Source organism: Notechis scutatus, chromosome 3, assembly GCF_049901735.1.
Source record: "Notechis scutatus isolate UNSWTSFEM ecotype Mainland chromosome 3, rNotScu1.2, whole genome shotgun sequence".
NCBI lineage: Eukaryota > Metazoa > Chordata > Lepidosauria > Squamata > Elapidae > Notechis > Notechis scutatus.
In genome coordinates this window covers 175,667,443-175,691,742 of record NC_142011.1, presented here as the reverse complement: position 1 = coordinate 175,691,742, position 24,300 = coordinate 175,667,443, and the positions used below count along the sequence as shown (strand labels likewise).

The following is a 24,300-nucleotide window of genomic DNA, read 5'->3' as shown; positions in this document are numbered from 1 at the left end:
GCTATTCAATTTATGATTAACTTTCTGCATTTTTTTTTACAAATCTTCCATTTTTCTCTTGAACAAATGCTATATATTCTGCTAAAAAAATTATAAATAGAACTTTGGAACTATTGCAAATAAATAAATACTCCCAAGGTATTGCTGATAGAGATAAATTTATCTAGATGTTTCAGAGAACTTTTAACGAAAATCTCATTTGGAAAACAATAAAAAGAAATTATAACTAATCAGAACATTTTAATGTCCAACAGGCTACATATGTCTTCTGTTACATAATAATAAATACTCCTATTAGTCTTCCATTAAGGTGTCATATTTTAGCTTAATTAAGTAGGTTGTTATGGCTGTAATCCTATGTGTAATTTACCCAGAAGTAATTCCCACTAATTCAATGGGATTTAGTTTTAAATAAATATGCTTTAGATCGTGCTGTCAGAATCTTAATTTTTGAAAGGATTCGTCTTTTTCAATATACTACATTTATTAAACAGTCATATTTTCAAAGGTTTTCTCTGAGGTTATCTTCATTGAATCTAATTTAGCCTAATGGATTCATTGTTTTACCATTATCAAGTGCATTTTGCAAGAACACATATAAAAGCATTTTCAGGAAAACTATTCTATTTTTTAATCTGCTTATTAGATTTACTAAATTATGTAAATACATTAAAAAGATATATGAAGTTTTGTCATTAAGCTTCAGATTCTCTTAAGAACCAATTCCTTTCAAAATGTCCTTCCAAAATTTTTAATAGTGCTTTAAGGTTGCAGGCACACAAAGCTTTAAAAAATTGCAGTCTAAAAGAATCTAATTAAGAGACTACAATATTCCAATGTTCATTATTCTGGGAAACTGGGATCTTATTGTTCCAGACAGTGTTCAATTAAACTAAATCACAAATAATTAGAAGTAACACATGCAGATATGCACAAACACACATATATAATAGCAAAAGTTACTATTTGTAACTACAATTACAGTTATAACAAATAATATATATATTAATCAGGTCGTAAAACTTAAATCATAACTTTCATTAAAATTATTTAACCCCATAGACTCTTACTTTAGAAATTTTGTGTATGCCTTCAACTCAGTCTTAACTTTGTGTGACTACCTGTACAGCATAAGCTTTTTACCAGCTTCTTCAGAAATGGGTTGCAATTTCATTCCTAGAGCTATGAGAGGGTAGATGGCCCCAAGCCACCCAGCTGGCTTTTTGCCTAAGGCAGGGTGAAAGGAACCCATATTCTTCCAGTTTCTAGCTCAGGGCCTTTAACCACTAGACCAAACTAGCTCTCTATTTTGGAATAAGCACCAGTAGGTTCAGTGGGACAGACCGCTGAACAGAGAAGATTAGGATTTGGGCCCTGGGCTAGAAGGAGTAAGTCTATCAGTTCTAGTTCTGCCTTAGCCATGAGTGATTTTGGGGCAGTCACTCTTTCTCAGCCCAACGCACCTCACAGGATTATCATGGTGGGAAAATAAGGAGGAAGGAATATCAGGTATTAGTGTTAGACAGCACAAAGAAACAATAGCCTATGACTTGATAGCCAGACATCAAAACCCCTATCAATCAATAAAAAAAACAACCACACAGAACCAGGTACCACATAAATACTACACATAGAATAGCCCAAAGCACACACTCTGGTAGAAAGAAGTTCCTTAATCAGCATGAGTCTGAAAGCTTGGAAGACTAAACCTCTGGTCTAGGTGACCGACCCATTGGATTTTGCAATATTAGGTATGTTCACCACATTGAGTTATTTGTAAAAATAATGAAGGTGGGATACAAACCAACAAACAAATCATGCAAATGAAACTATGTACATATGTAGATATATCCATGCTATCAGAAACTAAATATGGAAAGTTTGTATTCCATCCTAATTGTTCCACCCATTTCTCTTTCCATTCCATCTTTTTTGGTTTTCAGAACTGCCAGCTGTGAGACTCCTCAGTGATGAAGAACTGAAGAGTCCAAAACAGTGTGGCTTCTCTTGGAAGCATTTGATAAATTGATAAAACCACAGAATCCTATAATTTTCATTGAATGAACATTCTTAGAATCCATTGGTTTCTCTCCAGAGATTATGAAAGTATCTAGATCATATCAGGGTTGACTGGCAGTTTTGGACTGCAGGAAAAAAATGTGAATGGGTTATTATTTTTTCTTTTAAACCATTTTTTAAATTCCAAATGTGGACAAAAGGTAAAACATGTTCCCACATTTTAAAATTGTATGGAGATAATTTTGACTTAAAACAGCTAAATCTGAAGGAATTTTAATTAGACAAATGGATGATGGGAAAATTATTTTTGACTCTACTTTTTTCTACTTTAGTCAATTTTTGGACTTCTTTTCCCCAGCTTGTTGCCATCCAAATGTACTGGATGGCACCATGCAGGGAATGCTGGAATTTACCAAAATGGGGGGGGGGGGACTACATTAATTAAAAAAAATACAAACAACTCAACTCATTCAGGTACTATGAGATAGTTTGATGTAGCAGTTATTGAGCTAGAAACCAGGAGTCTGGAAGTTCCAGACCCATCTTTGGAACAAAACCTTGGACCACTCTTTTAGTCCTAGGAAGAAGGCAACTTCTGTATTTTATCTAAGAAAATGGCAATGACTTGCTAGGTAGCTGTTAGGAGTCAAGACTGACTTGAAGGCATCCACGCTAAAATAATAAATCTGGTACTAACGTTTATATTGTGACAGCTGTTTGTAGCAAAGGATCCCCCCTCCTTGTAATAGATATAGATGGAAGGAAGGAAAAGAAATGTTGCAAAGGGAACCAATTAAAAACTATCATCCTCCATTGCTGCTCTTTGGGGAGGAATAGTTTTAGACACTTTGCTGTTGGTTTCAGAGTTCTATCTAGAAAAGGCAAATGTGAAGAATGCTGAAACTTAAGGTCTTCAGCAGCCTTTTTCTTTCTGGCGAGGTCTCTTTCCTCCTTTCACAAGATGCTCCTCTACAGGCGTTGACACTTCAACTCCCTAGCAAGACTGCCTACTAGGGATGGGACTTGTAGCTGTAGATGGGACTTCTAGCTTCCTAATTGCCTGGTACTATTGGTCGCTACTTGCCAACTGAAGAAAGTAATTCCGGTAGCAGAAAATGCTTCCCAAACGCTGTTCGCTTGCCCACTCTTCCAACCTTACTTTCTTCCTGGTCCCACAGACGCCCGCTAGGGCGTGTCACGGCGAGCGAGCAGTCGGAGGGAGACGAGCATAGGGTGTTTCCACAACTGCCTTCCTTTCACGTCCTGGTTCTCAGGTTGCCTCTTGAAGTCCCGCCAGCCAGGAGCACGCTAGCCATGAAGCGCTCGATCCTGAAGTGGTTTCAGAGCCGCGACGAGAAGCAGTCCACTTCTTACGAAGGGGTGGTGTGCGAAGCCGACACGTGTTCAGTGGCCTCGCAGGATGTCTTTAAGGTAAGGTGCCTGCGCGCAACACCCACTGTAGCTGCCTCTGAGAATCGGTGGGAACCGAGTGGAAAAGACGGGCGATCCTCAATGGCTTGTTCCGACCAAGACAAAGAGAGTGCTAGGGGCAGGGATGCTGACCGCGCCGGGGAATGGGAAGAGACTGGAGGAACACTTTTGCAGGGGAGGAGAAGACACCAAGCGAGAGCCCCGTCCTGCGCCGGACTCCTGAGCAATCCATGGGATCATGGAAAAAATTGAAGGGTCGTTTAGCTATATACTATTTCGTCCTGATCGCTCCCGTCCATTTTAGAACCGTCTTCTTCATTTTTCTTCAGATTTTTTATTTCCCTTTCCCAGTTTGATAGGGAATTGGTAACCAAAGTCATCTGGAAAGTTCTGTAGGTGGACCGTCAGGTCCTTACCTAGGTAGATGAAGGATGTTGGATTTGGTGAGCTAAGTGGGCCCAGATACTGGGATTCTGCATTAGGTATGGTATTAGGAAAGCAGATTTCAGGCTTCCAATATCATTTTTCTGTTTTGGACACTGTGTGAAATCTTTCACCTAAAGCCACGCCAGAAGTAATGGCTTAATAAAGACAATGAAACTTCCACCAAGCTGCAAAATCTACAAATGATTTGTTGCAGAAAAGACTGCATCTATTGAATCTAACACTTCAAAACTGGCCAAAAAAAAAATGCTGGATGATGACTTAGTGATTACATGTGCTTGTACATTAATGAAACATTGAGGCTAGGAATTAAACAATTAGCAGATAAAAATGATATTTTCTTAGCATTTTTACTTGAATCAAGCGAGTGAAAACTACTGCAATTTACTAAAAAAAATCCTTCAAACCCTTGCTTTAAATTAAAATAAGTTCTTGGCTGAAATCTTCTAGTCTTGTATCATTTTTTATTCATAACACTGAGTAGCCTCAAAGCCAAAATTCTAATCTTCCATTATGCTTCCAGTGTTCTTAGCTAACATTGTTGAATTTTAATTGTTGACAAGCTGAGCGTATTTAATTTTTTGTACCAAATCTTCTGTAGAATAGTATTAATATTAAATATTAATAGTAAATTAAATAATTTACTATACTCAATAGTAAATTGATTATTAAAATATTCTAGAAAATACTGATATTCATCCTAAGTGTTTGTTCCAACTTTATAGATAAATAGATGTGTCTGTATTCCACATTTTATATTGAGATTTCAACCACGTATATAACATTGTTAAGAGAGTGGATTATAATTTGGATTGTATAGTCGGACGCAAAAAAGCTAAAGTGCTGAAAGATTTTTTTAAACATGTAATCTAAAATGTACTTACATATTTTTGCCATTTATAACAGTTGGAATTTTTGACTTTTTAATATAATACAATTTAATGTCCTACTATCTCATGCTAAAATATAGCTTTTTCTTCAATCTAATTGTTGTATTACTTAATATTCCTTCAAATATGCTTCATCATAGAAATTTAATACTTCTTGGGGGAGGCGCCATCTAGGTGGGCTAGGCCTCACCAGCAGAACTATTTTCATGTTCTTTTAGACCTAAATAAAACAAACTGTAGTGATTAGATTAAAGGTCGTGTTAAATAACTGCAGCTCTGCTATTAGTATACCGTGTTTCTCCAACAATACGGCCTCCACCAATAGGAAGGCCCAGCATGATTTCTAGGCATGAGGTCCCAAAATTTAGGCCTATTCAAACCATGCTTTTCCACACCATTTATCACATCGTTCGTTAGAACTACATGAGGTGAAAAGAAATGGGCGGGGGAAGTGCGGGGGGATGGGGAGAAAACGTGCCTTTAGGAGTGCCCTGCAGGTAGCCTAGGCTAGAATACCCTGATAGCCGATAGAAGCTCCCTGAAGGCAGAGTCCCCAGCCGCTTCAGGCGAGGCGTGGCTGCCCATGTCCCCTCGCCTTTAGGCAGTCTCTTTCGGGCAATGGAAACTCCCCAAATGCACTCACCAGCCACTTCAATCGGCTGGTAGAAGCGGCCTCGGGGTGAGCACACACACATACACACACTCCCCTCGCCGCAAGGCCGCTTCTATTGGCCGATTGAAGTGGCTGGTGACTGCATTTGGGGAGCTTCCATCGCCCAAAAGAGACTGCCTAAAGGCGAGGGGATATGGGCAGCCACGCCTCGCCCTGAAGCGGCTGGGGACTCTGCCTTCAAGGGAGCTTTCGTCTGCCGAAAGAAGCAGCCTCGCAGCGAGGGGAGTGTGTGTGTGTGTGCGCTCGCCCCGAGGCCGCTTCTACCGGCCGATTGAAGTGGCTGGTGACTGCATTTGGGGAGCTTCCATCACCCGAAAGAGACTGTCTAAAGGCGAGGGGACACAGGCAGCCATGCCACGCCCTGAAGCAGCTGGGGACTCTGCCTTCGGGGAGCTTTTGTCGGCCGATAGAAGCGGCCTCACGGCTAGGTGGGGGAGGAAATTAAGTCACCCCCGAAAAGACGGCCTAGCCGTTTTTTCAGGGGTCAAAAAAAATAAGGCCCGGCCTTATTTTGTGAGAAACACAGTAATAGATGAACCTTTGTAGTGATGAATGAATATTTAAGTAATAATTGACTGCCAACATGTTACATAATAAAGAGCTACTTAGAAACATTAATATAATTTGGAATTTCTGTGGTACCAGACTAAAATTGCTTAAACCTCAATTAGGTGATCTCAGATGGAAGTACTTGCAGATTTCGAAGTTTCATTAAGAAGAATCGTGAAGGACTTAAGAAAGTGGATCAGCAGAATGCTACGCCATTGCATCATGCTGCAGGAAGAGGTCAACTTGAGTTAATGCAAATGATCATGGATGATTCTTCATTTGAAGGTGCCAAAATCAATTGTGATTAAGGCTGGATGCAAATTCAGTAGCTCAGGAGGACAGTGAAGAGTAAATTACCATTTATCATGTATCATGCTGAGTACTGTGACTCATAAAACATGATAATCATTAATAATACACTGCTGGGACACATCATTCTGCTGCACTCAAAAAATGACTATTTATGCATGTATCTCTCGATGTGTACCTGCAGACTCATATTTATTTGAAAAGTTTTGTGATTAAAGAAATTAATCAGAAGAAAGTTGCTTCATCTCAACACAGACAGGTATGTTTTTCTCCAAGCATTCTTCCCTTGCAGATATTTTAAAGTTATCAGAAACGTAGGCAATGCAAGTTTGGTTGGTGCATACCTCTCCATGTTCAGATGAAGCAACTTTTTTCTAATTAGTTTCTTTAATCACAAAACTTTTCAAATAAATATGAGTTTGCATGTGCACACAGAGAGATGGCTACTACTAAAATGGGAAACAGTGATTTGGACCGATCTTGTTTGATCCATGTAAAATTTTCCAATTGGGAAAAATATATTAAGGAGAGAACAGAATGTTAGAATACGAAAGGGGAAAGAAACTATACCAGTTATCTGATAATCTTCTGAAAAGTTCCCATCTGACAGGATCTGGAAATCAACAAGTCCAAACAGAGCGATCTGTTTAGTAATTATCATGCTTTGTATATGTTATTGCAAGAGATGGTGCAGATGATAGATACGCTTAGCCATTGCTTTTGCTATTGCTCCAAATTTAAGGAGCTGGGTAAATTGTTTCTATAATCAGAGCCATGTGTTTAGTGGAAGTCCAGTTGTTAGCATATTCTGGAGGTCTTCCCTTCCATTTTAAATGTTTGCATATTTTGCAGAACTCAGGAAATAGCTTTTTAGATTCTGATTATCTACTAAGATTATGATATTGGAGGCTGACTATTAGAGAGGGATTGTAGGAGGCAGATAACATTTCCTTATTAGAATGGATGAGTGTATGGAATTTAATATATGTGATTCATGCAGTTTTGCAAAAGAAGGAAACAAGAAAAGAAAATAGTTGGCATCTGTGAAGCACCTCACAGAATATTGCTCCTGGTGTTTGATGTGACATAGCAATAGCTTCTTGATGGAAATTATAATATATTCACAAATACATATACAGCCAGTTCTTGACTCACAAGTATTCGTTTAGCAACCATTCTAACTTACAATGATGCTAAAAGTGATTTATGACTGGTTATCGTACTTATGACTGTCACAGCATTGCCGTAGTGATGTGATCACAATTTGGGTGCTTGGTTATGGCACTTATTTATAACAGTTGCAGTTGGGATCATGTGATTGGTATTTGGGACCTTCACAGCCAGTTCCTTACAATGGACAGAGTCAATGGAAATTTGGATTCACTTAATGACAGTGTGTTTTGTTTAAAGACCATGGCAAAAAAGGTTGTAAAATCAGGCATGGTCATATGATAAGTCACATCACATAGTATACAAGCATGCACATATATTTGATGGTTTAAATGCAGAATCTTGAGAATACATACAGAATAAGATTTTTGCTGTAAAGCTTGGTTTTAAATTTATATTTCCATTTACAGTTCATTACAGTAGTATTATATAAAATACAATATCATTTTATGTGAAATAAAAGTGTGAAGCAACATTTACTCAATTTTCCTGTCTTGGCATAGCTCTAAATGTAGCAGACTCATCTGGAAATACACCACTGCACTGGGCTACAAAAGAACAACAGACGGAAAGTGTTAAATTACTTCTCCGCAGAGGGGCCAACCCAAACATCCTTAATTCCAATCTGATTTCTCCACTTCACTGGGCTGTGCTGTATCTTTTAAATGATTTAGTTAAGGTAAAGCTCCATTTCCAAATTTATATGCATATAAGTTAATGAAGTTAAAAAATAAGATCATCTCATGGATATTTATAGGAATTAAAGTGAATTAATGTGAATTAATATGCTATATCTTGATTTTTGGAAATGCTGAACTATATCCAGATGACATATGCTGCTTCTTATTACCTCTACTCCTAAGTAGAAGCTAAGCTAATCTTTCAAATTCTGATATTGTTCTTCAGTTTTTAAAAGCAACCAGGTAACCGAAATTAGAAATTTTGTTTTATTCATTGAAGGCAAAATACAGAGGATAGTCTAAAACTAGTTTTAAAAATTTGGCTTTCAGGAAAAAGTTTCTTTTCGATACTTCGAGTCCTATTGATTCCTGGTGAGTGCCTGGACAGTTTTTTTTTATTGGCAGTGGTTTGCCTCCTTTCCAGGGTTGAGAAAAGATGATTGACCCAAGGTCACCCAGCTGGTTTCATGCCTAAGGTGGGACTAGAACTCACAGTCTCTTGGTTTCTAGACATTAACCATTACCCTAAACTAGCTCTATCAGGAAGTTATATTGAAGATAGTGGGTGTTCTGATGTAATGAAGCTAAAGGGATAGAAAGTGTAGGACAGGAGTCCCCAAGCCCCAGGACATGGATTGGTACCAGTCCGCAGCCTGTTGTGAACTGAGTGGCGGAAGCGAAGCTTCATTTGTGCATGTACGAGGTCTAGGTTGCACACACAAAACCATTCCCTTTGCCCTGCTGCTGCCACCGCTACTAGTCGGTGGAGCCAGAAAGGTTGGGGACCACTGGGGTAGGGCTCAGGATCAAGAAGCACAGTGATCTTGACAAACTGGAAGCTAAGATTTGTCACGAATGAAGGCAATTGGATCTTGCTAAGATTTATTCCTTAATAAAGTTTTCTAATGAAAAAAGATGATACCATTTGGTGTTGCATATGTATAGCTGAAAGTTAGTTTGATGCTGTGGTTTGAAGGGAAGGGAAGGGTGGAAGGGTGGTAGGCTGAGTGGGACAAAGGTAGGCAAGCAGGAAGATTTCTGATGTTCCCTACTGGTTTCCACAAACCTTCAGGCCTAACTCTGAGTTTAGCACAATGATTTCTGACTTTTTTTTACATTACAGAAAACTCAGTCTTAATTGAAGCCAGTGTTATATTGAAGCCAATGTTATATATATGTTACATATAAGGTATATCTAAACAACGTTGGATTGCTATAGGATCCTGGAAGTCTAGAGTATATGCACTCAATTTACAACAAGAGCTATTTATTTGAACTTCTAGACTCAAAAAATGCAATATTGGAATATTCCTGTAATACAGTATCGCAGTGAACATTGGAAATGGGATGTAAAAGACATCAAAACAGGTTGTCATTAACTCTACTAATTGCATACTAATTTTAAGGCACAACCCTAAATCACAAATCTGGTCAGAAACATCAAGTGATCTATAATTGGAGAACCCACTAAGACTAAGCCTGCCAGGTTTGATCATATGAGTGCTTGTTATGGTTACAGTATATTCTCTCCAAGAATAGTATAACAGTGAGTTGACAGGAAACATTTACATTTTATTTGAATATTTAGATTTTCCTTGAATGCAGCACTGTGGATGTAAATCTGGAAGGAGAGTCTGGGAATACACCTATATTACTAGCATGTTACAAAGATAATGCAGAAGCACTGAAACTTCTGGTATGTATAACAAATGTGTACATATTTTTGTCAGTGTGCTTGAATTATCCTTTGTCTACTACTTACATTATCTTTTTATAACTTCGTGTTCTTGAGGGTTGCGATATTGAAATGCTATTCCTTTTCATAGTGGAGTATCCACGCAGTTTACAGAATCAGAATATTGCCTCCAACAATCTGGGTCTTAATTTTACTGACCTTCCTTGGAAAGATGGAACGCTAAGTCAACCTTGAGTCAGTCAGAATCAAAATGCTGACAGTTGGCCTGCAATACTGCATTCTAACCACTGTGCCACCGTGGCTCTTTTTTACAACCTCATTTTACAATCTTTTTTGTGGCAGTTGTTAAACAAACACAGCTGTTTGTTAAGGTTTCCAGAAAAATATACTAAATTGCAGTCGATGACCACAGGGAGGGAGAGACATTGGAACTTCGATTCCATTGGATGGGTTCGTTAGAACTTCAAATGGTCACTAATTTACCGGCTATAAGTTAAGGATTATCTGTAATGTGATCTATGTTGCTTGGTGTGTAAGTATAACATAGCTGTTAGAGATTTATTGTATTTTCTGTGGTATATTTTTATTATTGCAATTATTGTTTTAACCTGATTTGCATATGCCACTCGGAGCACATAATAATTGGAGCAGCATATAAATTCAGTAAATAAAAAGGTCTAAATTGAGTCTTCTAAACAGGTGGAATTGAATCAAGTGGCATCTTATTGCAATAAGTTACACATTTGTCTTGTTCTTTTGTTCCTGCAAATTTTGATCACCTTATCCATGCCTGAAGGGAAGAGATTGACTATATGGGAACTCTTGTAATTCCTCCATCATCCCAGGGAAATTTAGGATAATCTTTCTCTGTTGAGGATGGTGTACTTCCTCCATTCTTTCTCATTTGTGGGCCTCAATTACACAATTGGGAGAGATAGCCAGCTAAAACACATTTGTATCAATTAGGCAGTGTTTAAGATTTTCATTTCTTACAATCTATTATGGTCGTGCATGCAATGAGTGTGTGTGTAAAGTTTTCTTGTCATTTCATAACCGGTTCTCTTTCTTGCAGATTGAAAATGGCGGTGACATTGCTAGAGCGAACAATATGGGCTTTATGCCAGTCCATGCAGCTGCCTTTTCTGGTTCGAAATTATGTTTGGAGATTATTATAAAGCGAGGTAAATGCATTTGGGAAATTATCCATTAATATTGTTTACAATTGAAATAGCACTCAGACATGACCCCTTAAAATATTATAGCATTGTAGGGTTTAAGTGGCTGTAAAGTATGTGAGTGTAATAGCCATTAATATGAAAAGGGCAACGGATGATAGGATGTGTTATTCTGCAAGACTCCTGAGACAGGAGGAGGAATAGGGAAGTGATACAAAAGGGGAAATGCTGCCTAATGCACATAATTTTTTGCTATTGGTAAAGTACTTTACTTTTAAAAAGTGTTAAAATGTTATAAGAGTTATATTACTATTACTACTCAAAATAATGAAAAATAAGGAGCTTGGAACAGGATTACAGGTAGTCCTCAACTTATGACCACAATTGAGCTCAAAATTTATGTTGCTAAGTGAGACATTTGTTAAGTGTCTCACTTAGAAACAGTCTTAATTTTACAACTTTTCTTGCTGTAGTTTTTAAGTGAATCATTGCAGTTATTAAGTTAGTAACCTGGTTGTTAAGTGAATCTAACTTCCCCATTAACTTTGCTTGTCAGAAGATCATAAAGGGTGATCACATGACCCCAAGACACTGCAACCGTCATAAATATGAACCAGTTGACTGTGTGGATGCTGCAACGGTTGTAAGTGTGAAAAAGTCACTTTTTTCATGGCCGTTGTAACTTTGAACAGTTACTAAACAATCTGTTGTAAATCAAGGACTACCTGTACAACAGCTAGATTGTAAAGAAGTAAGTAGATGGTAGCAGAGAGACATACAGAAAAATGTAACACTTTGCTAACACTTTAATGGTTATTTGGAATTTTAAAGCCCATGTTGGTTAGTTCTAGATTGGAGTGGACAGTTATTGCCTGCTCCTGTATTAAAATGTATATTTGTATGTAGTACAATTGATTTTATAAACAAAAGAAGGAAGGAAGGAACAACATAGAGGTTTTATGATGACACAGCACTTAATAGAGGATTTATGATGACACTGCACCTCCGTCAGGATTCCTTGCTTTAGAATGCTTACAGTTTTGATAAACTTTGTGGGCTGAATAAAATCTTGTAAAATGCACAGAAGTTGTCAAATATTTGAATAAACTTTTATATAATTTAATTTTTATATTTATTATTAAACATTTTATGATTTTAATAGGAACAACCAAATCAGTAAATTCATTAATTAATACCCTTTATTCTTCTTTTATTATAAAACTATATCATTTTTTTATTTTTTAAGGTGAAGAACTTGGGTATTCACCTGCAAATCATATTAATTTTACTAATAATAAGAAATGTAGCCCTCTTCATCTAGCAGTCCAAAGCAGAGACTTGGAAATGATTAAAATGTGCATTGAATATGGAGCACAGATTGATCTGAAACAGGTAAAATCTAATAAAACAAATGTTTATTTCACTACATCGATTGTGATAAACACAAACAGTTTTAAATTCCTGTTGAAAGAATTAGATATTGCACATAATTAATGCATTGTGATATTTTATTGTATGTTTAGTTATTCTAATTCTATCCTCATAATTTAGTAACTCTTGGAAGCTTCTGCAATAGGAAAAAATATATTTATTTTATATTTCTTTTTTCATACACTGAAATAGCGTTTCTTTTGTTTTGTTTTTTTTGTACACTTCCTGCTCTCTATTTAATGTAAAAAAAAACCACCAAATATTTCTAAGTATCCTGCATGATGGCTGGAAGTTTTTGAATTGTAATTCAGCAAGATATGAAGAGCAATATATTCTACATTTATTTTGCAAAAAAGAAATGTTGCCTATAAACGGAATATGTATAGAATCAAAAAGGAAGTATCTAGATTACGTCTGTAAAGTTGAATTCTCTATAATTAATAAGACTTCAGAAATATTTGGTAGAGATTAATTGTAAATTTTCTTTTGGTATATATCTCCACTTATAGATTGACAACTGCACAGCTCTTCATTTTGCTGCTACCCAAGGAGCTACTGAGATTCTCAAGTTAATGATGTCATCTTATACAGGAGAGGATTCTATCATTAATGCATTAGATGGAAGTAAGGAAACATTGCTCCATAGGTAAGGATTTTACCTAGGCTCCTTATATTGTTTATGATGTGGTATTTTCTTACTATTTTTTCCCAACAATGTGAAGTTTTTTTGCATTGGTTTCAATAGCCATGTTTCACTGGACTCATCATCTAGCCAGGGGTGTCAAACTCACGTCATCATGGTGGCATCACATGATGTATCGGAACTTTTTTCTCTCTTCATTAAACTGGGCATGGGCCAGCGCGTGACACATCCAGCCCACAGACTGGGAGTTTGACACTCCTGATCTAGGCCTTTGGCAAGGGTGAGACTTCATTTCATTGACATCTTTTATTGATTTTGTTGTATTTTCTTTTTTTTAATTATCGTTATGAACTGCCCCGAGTTTTTGAGAATCAGGCAGGATGCAAATTTATCAAATAATAATTGTATAACAGCATAGAAGAAAAAGAAATGTAGAAAATCTCAAAACACAAAGTCATGCAAACAGAAGTAGAAGGACTATGGCAAAAGAAAGCAAAATTAGTATCAATAATGATAAGCACCTTGGGGGCAACTCCAAAATATCTGGAGCACCATCGGCATTGACAAAATCACCATTAGTCAATTGCTAAAAGCAACTTTACTTGGAACAGCTTACATTCTGCAATTATACTTTTAAGGCCATCAAATAACATCTGCCTGTCCCAGATCCTTGGGAAGGACTGGCTGGCTGGATAAAGATGCAAATCCAGTCTAAACATCTGGCTGACTGGGCAACTAGTCATAATAGTAATTAGGCATCCTTAGAACACTGGTATGACTATTAAGTTACTGGGACTAAACAGCTCATGGATTTTAGTTATGGTAATCATGAAAAGCCCTTTGTCATGCTGAACAACAATAAGGGAACAACATTACAGTTGGAAGTTCATATATTGTGTACTTGGAAGAGTTTTTATTCTATCATGATTGGAAAGTACAACTGATAAAAACTAGTACATCAAAAACAAAAGATAATTTTTATTTCACTATTATGTGCTCCTTGTGACATTTTGGTTTGCCATTCCTTTTTTTCTGCTAGGGCTGCATTGTTTGATCACTGTGAACTGGCAGAATATCTCATTTCAAAGGTAAACATTTAGCTTTAATTGAAATTTTAAATGAACAGCAATAAAGATTGATATTAAACTTACGGCAAGTTTGCATTGTAACATGCACTAAGACATGATTTAAAAATTCATTTCCTGTTTAGCTGATATATTACATTTACAAGAGGAATGCAAATATTAGGAATATATAAGTTCAATGGTGCAAATACCCTTTTATGGTATCAATGTAGGTTAAATGCTGCCAGTGTATCAGTTGTAAGAAACTATACTACATTGTCACAGCATCCAAATTAAGTGGTTTGACCAATACAATAACAACAGAAGTCAGTAAAAACATCTTCTTGAATACAATATTATGTTATTCTTTGTTAACATGTCTGCTGTTATGATTGATTTAAGTAGGGAAATAGACTATGCCATTCAAAACAAAGAACACTTAAACACATACATAATATAAATACATTTATTTATAATACTTTATATAATATTGTATATAATATATACAATACTGATGGCAGGTGGACCAAGGCAGTCAGAATTGATCCCACTTGATAAAAAGTGTCCATGAAAGAGACCTAAAACGATGAATTGATGACATCAGCAAGTATTGTGGGCCCAATTGGCAAAAGAAAGCTCACAACCGTATTGGTTGGAAACAGGCCTTCATCCTGCAGAGGATAAACAATGGCTAAAATGATGAGGATGATGATGATGATGATGATATAAATCTGGTGTGGGTATATACATATATGTTTGAATGTGTGTGTATACATGCATACATAGTTACATACATACATGCATACATATATACAGCCTAATTACCTAAGTTGTCATTAATATCTATCTATCTATTACTGTACTTTTGATGGACTTTTCATTACAGGGAGCAAATATTGATAGTGTTGACATTGAGGGTCGTACTCCATTACTACTTGCCACTTCTTGTGCATCATGGAAAATTGTGAATCTGTTACTTTCAAAAGGTACAAAATAAGCAAAACCGATCTCATGAGCAATATTAATGATAATTAAAATTGTTGTTCAGTAGTTTTGAAATTGAAATCTGTTTTTCGTATTAGGAGCAAATGTAGAATTAAAAGATTTGCTTGGTCGGAATTTTTTACATCTAACTGTCCTACAACCTGGAGGGTTACAGCATCTGAATGAACATTTTTTGAAGGTAAAGAAAATTTGTGGAACTATTAATAACCAATTGTCTAATATATTTTAAGAACTAATACAGCTAGTCCTTGAGTTACAACAATTCATTTAGTGATCATGTGAACGTTTGAAGTTACAACAGCACTGGAAAAAATTGACTTATGACCATTTTTCACACTTACGACGGTTGCAGCATTCCCATGGTCATGTGATTTACATTTGGATACTTGACAACTAGTTCATATTTATGACAGTTGCAGCATCCTGGGGTCATGTGATCCTCTTTTGCGGCTTTCTGACAAGCAAAGTCAATGGGGAAGCCAGATTCACTTAATAACCATATTACTAATTTTAACAATTGCAGTGATTCACATAAGAAATGTGGCAAGAAAAGTCATAAAATGAGGCAAAACTCACTTAAAACATTTCTCATTTAGCAAGATAAATTCTGGGCTCAATTGTGGTCATAAGTAGAGGACTACCTGTATTTTTATTTTTTTCATGGCATTTAATATATTTATTTAAGCCCAGTTTGGTCTAGTGAGTAAGGCACCAGGCTAGAGAACAAGAGACTGTGAGTTCAAGTTCTGTGTTAAGTATGAAAGCAAATTGGGTAACTTTGGGCCAGTCACTCTCTTTCAATCCAACCCACCTCACAGGGTTGTTCTGTGGTGAAAATAGGAGGAGGAAAGTGTGTTTGATATGTCTGCAGCCCTGAGTTATTTGTAAAAATAATAGGCGGAATACAAATAAATAAATAATACATAGGATGAAATATTACTGCTGGTATTGCAGATTATATATAAAAATATAGTTCAATTGCAAACATTTCGTGGTTTTTATTTTTTGTTCTAATCTACTTTTTTCAACTGAATATCACTTTTCAATACCTCTCAGCAGAGAAATCAAAGTGTTCTCTAGAGCTATACCATGAAAGTACCAAAGTTCATTAGGAAGATATATTCCAAATTCAAGGCAGCAAACAATATCAAAATTCCTTTTGGCAAATCACTCTGTTGGAATATTAAAGCATTAAATTATATTCATTCATTCCAAAAGTGAACTTGGAATTATAACAAACTAAAGGATTGAAAACATGTTATAAATACAACATCAGCCGATTTTATACTGGAACATTGTTTTGTGATCTTTAGTAACATATCAGTTAGGATGTAAGTTCAAAATAAACTTTCTAACGTCTCTAGAATTCTATTAAAAGATACCGCTTTTATATCTGACAGATGAAACATATTGAATATCTTATAAATGAGGAGGATCAGGAAGGATGCACTCCTTTACATTATGCATCCAAACAAGGCATACCCCTTTCTGTGAACATCCTTCTTAAAATGAATGTTTCTGTATACTCTAAAAGCAGAGACAAGAAATCTCCATTACATTTCGCAGCGAGGTAAGCCTGAAAATCTATTTGACTATTTTCTATTCCAAACTTTATCCTTAATAACCGGACATGTATCTTTCATACAGCTATGGACGAATCAACACGTGTCTTCGACTTCTGGAGGCTATGGAAGATACCAGACTTTTGAATGAAGGAGACAAGAAGGGGATGACACCTTTACATCTGGCTGCTCAAAACGGACATGAGAAGGTAGTCCAGTTTCTTCTAAAGAAAGGTGCCCTCTTTCTTTGGTAGGTAAATTGCAAGATTCTGTTATTATAGCCTATCTCACTGGTGACTAACCTTTTTGGGCTCCTGTGTCAAAAATTGTGTGCGTGCCAGTGTGCACGCATGCACTTGCGTGCCAGCGCCCATAATGCACTGCGTGCTTCCCTCCCCATGAACCCTGTGCATGCGTGCACAATCTACCCCGCCACCCCCTTACCTGCACTGTACCTCACAGCTGATTTTTTGGCTGGTTTGAGGCCTTTTTCGGCCTCCCAGAGGCTTGGGAAAAGCCTCTGCAAGGCTTTTCAGGCCAAATTATAGGCCTGTTTCATCACTTCCGGTATTACAGCATGCCACTTGCAGCATGCATGCCATAGGTTCACCATCATGGGCCTATCTCAATAAAGTATAGTTCTGGTCTTTCTGTAGGGTTGACTTCCTGATGTTTACACTTAAGTGAGGCTGACATAACAATCTATACATTTCGGCCCCCAATTACACATATTTGATATACATATGTTTATTATTAAGGAACAAATTATTCAGGAAATACAATTGTGGGTAAGAAAGTACGACTTTTGTCTCAACATATGCCCACACAAAAACCATCACAATGATGTAATCCCCAATTATAACTTCAAAAAAGGCAACTATGATCTTATAGACAACGATCTCTCATCCCTTGATTGGCAATCTCTATTCACTGGATGCAATACTGTTGAAGACCATTACAACATATTTTTACTTGAAGTCAAAAGAATCATCAAATGTACCAACAACAACTCCCCCCCCCCCAAAAAAAAACAGATTACCCATAACAATAAGGAAACTTTAATCCAAAAAGAGATCACTCTGGCGGAAAAACAAATCTGGTCACGTTGCCAACTTCAAAAGCCGATACAAAAATTTATGCCACCAGATAAAGACTGAATGCACCAATTATCACATTAAACAAGAAGAAAACCTTCTAGGCACCAATTCTACCTGCGCTTTCTACAATTTTGTAAACAACAAACTAAAAGACTTAAGGCCCATCCCACCCGATAGGACCTAATGGTAAAGACTGCAACAATGACACCATTAAAGCCAACATCTTTAACACATTCTTTGTATTTGTAAACAGCAATGGATCATGCCCAGTATTTCCTAGCCGAACCACAGAAAACTACAATGATCTAATACATATCGATTTTATAGAAGACAAGGTTGGAAAAGCACTACGCAATCTAAAACCATCTCTATCTATTGGACTGGACAGAATATGAGCCTACTTCCTAAAAAAGCTATCCACTGCCATAGCAGAACCTCTAAGCATAATTTTTGAAAAATCGTTCAGGACCAGCTCCTTGCCTAACCAATGGTCACAAGCCACGGTCATCCCCATCTTCAAAAAGGGAGACCCCAGCCTAGTTGAAAATTACAGACCAATCTCCTTATGCTATGTCACCTGTAAAGTCATGGAATCAATTATTAACCAATCCATTATCCTCCATTTAGAGACAAACAACCTACTCTCTAATAAACAATTTGGTTTCAGAAAAAAACTATCCTGTAATCTGTAACTCTTACACTGCAAAAACATATGGACTACACAACTCGATCAGGGCAAAACAATAGACGCAATCTACATAGACTTCTGTAAAGCCTTTGATTCAGTGGTACACAACGAACTACTCCTAAAACTAAAATCTTATGGTATCTCTGGACAACTGCATAACTGGATAGAAGCATTCCTGTCAAACAGACAACAAATGGTCAAAATTGGGAGCGTCCTATCAAATTCCCCCAAGGCAGTGTTCTAGGACCAACTTTCTTCATACTCTACATAAATGACCTCTGTGATCATATTAAGAGCAACTGCGTTCTCTTCACTGATGATGTAAAGTTGTTCAATACCACAGACAATACTGCTGCCCTTCAAAAAGATCTTGACTATGTATCAGAATGGTCAAACAAATGGCAACTTCAAATCTCAACAAATAAATTCTCTGTCTTACATATTGGCAAAAAAAAATCAGAAAATAAAATATAAGCTGAATAGTCAAGACCTTGTTGATGATCCAAGCTCTGTAAAGGACCTTGGAATACTCATCTCTAATGATCTAAGTGCTAGAGCCCACTGTAACTACATAGCCAAAAAGGCATTAAGAGTTGTTAACCTAATCCTACGTAGCTTTTTCTCTGGTAATATCACACTACTAATTACAGCATACAAAACATTTGCTAGACCTATACTCGAATACAGCTCATCAGTCTGGAACCCACATTACATATCTGATATTAGCACAGTTGAGAAAGTCCAGAAATATTTCACAAGAAGAGTTCTCTACTCCTCTACTCGTTGTAGAATACCTTATGCCACCAGACTTGAAATTCTAGACCTAGAAAACCTTGAATTACGCCGTCTTCGGTCTGATCTAAATATGGTATATAAAATCTTACATTGCAATGACTTAACTGTCAATGAATACTTCAGCTTCAACCATAACAACACAAGAGCACACAATAGAGTGGTCAATGTCTGGAATACTCCACCTGACTCTGTGGTTTCTTCCCCAAACCCCAAAAACTTTAACCTGTCTACTATTGACCTCACCCACTTTCCTAAGAGGTCTGTAGGGGGCGTGCATAAGCGCACCAACGTGCCTACCGTCCCTGTCCTATTGTTTCTTTTATTTTTCTTATATGTACCCATTTCATGTATTCATAACTATGTATATACTTATACCTATTATCTTGTAAGCGATTGACAAATCAAATAAATAAATAAATAAAATACATCCTCTTTTGAGTGCCATGGACTCAGGACATAGTTAAAAATCATCTGTCCATTAGCAGTTCTTAAAAGTAGGTTGTTGTTAGCATTGTGGGTCAAACACCATTATTATTTGGCACTTCTTTTATATAGCAACACCCAACCACCCACCCACCCACACACACACACAGGGACTTATATTCAATTGTTATAACAAAGTGAGAATGTTTTATTCTGTGTTTTTTTCCATAAGTGATTATAAAGGCTGGACAGCTTTGCATCATGCTGCTTTTGGTGGATATACTCGCACAATGCAGATTATTTTGAATACTAACATGAAAATCACCGATAAAGTAAATGACGAAGGGGTAAGTCTCTCTGTAATTTTTAGTTATAATGGTAACATTATACTTTAGTTTACTTTAGAACTATGCAATTCAGTGGGCTCTTACATGATATTGGAATTCAAATAATTTGTTTCAATTGTTATTATCACATACTTGCAAGGGTGCATGTAGCTATTACTAAAACAGGAGTGCTTTCTATCACTTGCCTTGATTCTGGGTAACTGAGCACAAAGCATTGTAGTTGCTGGTCATTCTTTTGGCCAGAATGGCTATGCCACTATTTTCAGTTATTTCTATTAGAGCCATGTCCAGAACATCATTAGGTGTTCACATGTGTCTGGAAAAAAATAATATACTAAATTGATGTAAATCACTTATATCAGAAAATATATCCTTTCCAAAATTGAGATGTTGTATATTTATTAAATTAAAACATTAATATCAGAGCTATAGTACTTTTACAATCTTTACAATATTATTTTCTTAACTATTCCCATAGTCCAATATAACCAATGTGCCTGTAAAATAGTCAGATTCCAGGATTTTGCAGTAGAATCCAAAACTGATATCTTTAACTTGAAAGCATTTACCCAAACACATACTTATATAGGTTACTATATTCTTCCCAAAAGAAACCAAAACTGGACATGACCAAAACATGTGTGTTAATATAGCCTCAATTTTTTTACACTACTAACAGGGAAAAATCTATTTTCCTCTTTTTGAATATGGTACATTATTTGAGTAATCCAATCCAAAGTATTGTAGGTTTACATTGCCATTGCAAGGCAAATAAAATTCTAAATCTGATTGCTGTTGAAAGTCCTTAAAATAATACTTTATAAACCACTGTAGTTCTGGAATGTCTTAACACACATTTTTAAAGTGGAGTTTTTCATAAAGTGAAAGTTAAATATTTAGAAGACTCAGAGTCAAAATGTAATCTCAGTCTCAGTATGCCCCAAATATATCTAGCTACTTGTAAACCGGGGAGTTTATTTACTGTATGTTGACTTACATAAAAAGATACATAATAACTTTCAAGTAAAATGTGCAGAGGTTGGTATTTATTAAATTCTAATTCCTCATAAATATAGCAATAACACTTAAACTTATATACCACCTCATAGTGCTTTACACCTCTTACTGAACAGTTTACAAATGTCAGCATACAATCTGTGTCCTCATTTTACCGATCTTGGAAAGATGGAAGGCTGAATTAACCTTGAGTTGATTAGGATCAAACTGCTGGCAGTGAGCAGAGTTAGCCTGCAATACTGCACTCTAACCACTGCACCACCGTGACTTGATAAATGTTCAATTATATTTTTGGAAATATGGTAAGATAAAACCTCCTTCATTAAATATGTATCAACCAAATGTTATTAATTATGATAAGATTTGGCAACACCTAATCAATGTAATGGGATTTTTGTCCATCTATTAATATCTGTAAGATTTCATACCAGTTTCCATATATTAGTAATATTTTTGATATAGTTAACTTTTTGTAAAGTACAACAGTGAATTTCCTGTTTATCATAAATAAAATGTTTGAATAATTGTTCATTTCTTAGAAGTAAATGCTATTCAGTATGTACAGAAATGAAGCTACAGATGATATCAACAATTCTGAGTTTCATTTAAAAAAATGGATTTCAAAATGAATCTCTAACCCACCTTCCTGCATTGTGGACATTCCGGAGGGATTGTTGCACAACTAAGCAGTGGAATGTTTAAGCTTGAAATTTGTCAGATGAAAATATAGAAGCAAAGACAGTGATGTATCAGTGAAAAAAAATACAGCAGTCTCAGCACCATGTACTGTTTGTTTGATAGAAAAATGGCATTATTTTAATGAATTGTTCTTGGGGTGGATGTGGGGAAAGAACACAGCTCTTCATCTTGCTGCCAGTGAAGGCCACGCAAAAGCAGTGATATTACTTCTTGATGACAATGCCAAAATTCTACTGAACAGAGCTGAAGCTTCTTTCCTTCATGAAGCCATACACAATGGTCGAAAAGATGTTGTAAATGCTATCATTTTACATAAAAGGTAAGCCTTCCTAAATCTGTTTAGGAGTTTTCTCTCTTTCTCTTCTAAAGTACTGGTCACTCTTCCCAGTCCTGTGTCATTGGCTGATCCCCATAACGAATGACTAGCCAGTCTCTGAAATCCACTACCTAATTCCCATCATGAAATGAAAAGGTAATCAAGAAGGCCAACTACAACTTTTATTTACTACTGAACATCTCCTATTGAAAGTCAAAGGTCCTGATATTATATTTCTTTCTTTGATATTTTTCCTGACCCAGTGCAGAACTTTCTATTTATCTCTGCTAAATTCTATTCATTGCAGTGAAACTTCAGTTAAACATGAGCCAACAGTTAAATACAGTTACTAAAAAGACAAATGTTATCTTCTATGCATTAATCATCTGAAATATTGAGTCCAGATCATGCGCAGTCATTTTCCATTCCACTCTTCCCTGGTTGAACATCACTTGCAGTATTTAGTCTGGTTCTGGGTACCATAGCTGAAAAGGATATTAATTAAGTTCAGATGAGAACTACTAAAATGGTAAGGGACCTGGAAACCATGAAAAATGGGTAAAAAAGATTTACTCTCCAAAAGAGACAATTGAAAGGAATTATTTGTTTATAAAATTTATGCTCACCTCAGTTTTTAACATATTCTTGGTGTGATTATAGGTAATCAAGCTAATAAAACAATAATTATACAAATTACATTAACATCAGAAATTATAATAAAAATTAAACTCCATTGGTGCTGCTGACACAAGTCAATGTTTTTTAAAAATAATTTTTTTATTTTTATATTTTAAAAAACATCTCTTTTAGCGAACAATGCAGTTCCAGGTTTTTACATTTCAATACAAACATGACCATAGTTGCATATTCATCTTTCCTACTCAATTTCATATCACGTTATTACTTATTCTATTTCCCTTTGAATATTCTCAAATATTAAATTCATTACACTTATTTTACACAATTTTGGTTCATATCTTAACTTATTCAATTTTTCTTAAAATATTCTCATATCTTATCTTACAATATTATCTAAGATTCTTATTTCATTTCTATTTTCATTACACATATTGCTTTTATCTGTCACATTTGCAATTTTATCACAAACTGTTATTCCATTCATTATTCTATAAATTTCATCTTTATTCTAATAATTCAAAAAGTTGTCAATTCGAGCTTGCCACCTATTTATCTTATACATTCCTTCAATTTATTCCCTTTAATTCATTATAAAAATTTACCATAGTATATCATTTTTAAATTACCACATACTACATTACTAACAATATTATCCTAACTACTACATATCACATATGCATATATATTTTAAGTCATATTCTGCATGGTATTCTTTTTCTCAATTACTTTATAAATAATCTATATATTCCAAAAATATTAATCTATTCAATTAATTGTAGAAACTGATATTAATCTTTCTATTACAATGCTCATAATTCATTTTAACTTTATTCATTGCTTTATTAAATATCAATTAATATTCTTATAATAAAATCCCATTTCCATATCTATTTCAATAAGATCTATATCCTGTTTAACAATAATCCTTAAAGAAAAAAATATCAGTTCCAATCTTATCTATTTTTAAATCCATATTCTTATATAACTCAACAAATTACCTTGCAGAATCCCCCTCCCTATTCTTCTTCTACCCATTGTCTCTCATCCTCCTGACTATAAAATTTCTTTTCATTCTTGTTTGATTTCTGCCTCCCTTCATTTTCTGGTCCTTTCTCTTCATTCCCCCTTTTTCCTTTATTATTTCCCTCCATTTCTTATTCCAATTATTTATTAATTAAACTCCATTAGTGCTGCTGACGCAAGTCAATTTCTGATGATCTTCTAGAAAAGAACTTGTCCAGTTGCTGAAGGCCACACAAGGGAACAAACTCTTCCACAGAAGGCATGTCCCTACTGAAAATGCCTATCATATGCCCCTCCCTGCCACATCCTCCCCCCCAGGATAAGTAAGGAATATTAAAAGGCACTATTATAATCTCAATGGAAAATGTTTTTAGAATTCAAAATCCTACATTATATGTTATGGTTTAATGTTAGTCTAATATAGTATAAACTTAATAGCATTTCTCATTTTATAAGAAAATGAGTTTTGTGCTATATTTCAATATAGTCCCATTGGTATACAAATCAATTTAAAG

At 35.7% G+C, this 24,300-nt stretch overlaps 1 protein-coding gene across 1 annotated transcript in view; it reads left to right on the top strand.

The window, feature by feature from the left end:
• Window positions 1-24,300, top strand: part of TRPA1 (transient receptor potential cation channel subfamily A member 1) — a 43,805-nt gene that overhangs the window by 491 nt on the left and 19,014 nt on the right. The window contains exons 2-15 of the mRNA XM_087961838.1: window positions 3,294-3,450; window positions 6,129-6,291; window positions 7,989-8,164; window positions 9,754-9,861; window positions 10,934-11,042; window positions 12,283-12,428; window positions 12,977-13,113; window positions 14,150-14,198; window positions 15,061-15,160; window positions 15,257-15,357; window positions 16,580-16,749; window positions 16,827-16,991; window positions 19,977-20,091; window positions 21,960-22,126. Of these exons, the coding sequence (XP_087817964.1) occupies window positions 3,294-3,450; window positions 6,129-6,291; window positions 7,989-8,164; window positions 9,754-9,861; window positions 10,934-11,042; window positions 12,283-12,428; window positions 12,977-13,113; window positions 14,150-14,198; window positions 15,061-15,160; window positions 15,257-15,357; window positions 16,580-16,749; window positions 16,827-16,991; window positions 19,977-20,091; window positions 21,960-22,126 (1,863 nt within the window). The remainder of the gene's footprint in view (window positions 1-3,293; window positions 3,451-6,128; window positions 6,292-7,988; window positions 8,165-9,753; window positions 9,862-10,933; window positions 11,043-12,282; window positions 12,429-12,976; window positions 13,114-14,149; window positions 14,199-15,060; window positions 15,161-15,256; window positions 15,358-16,579; window positions 16,750-16,826; window positions 16,992-19,976; window positions 20,092-21,959; window positions 22,127-24,300) is intronic.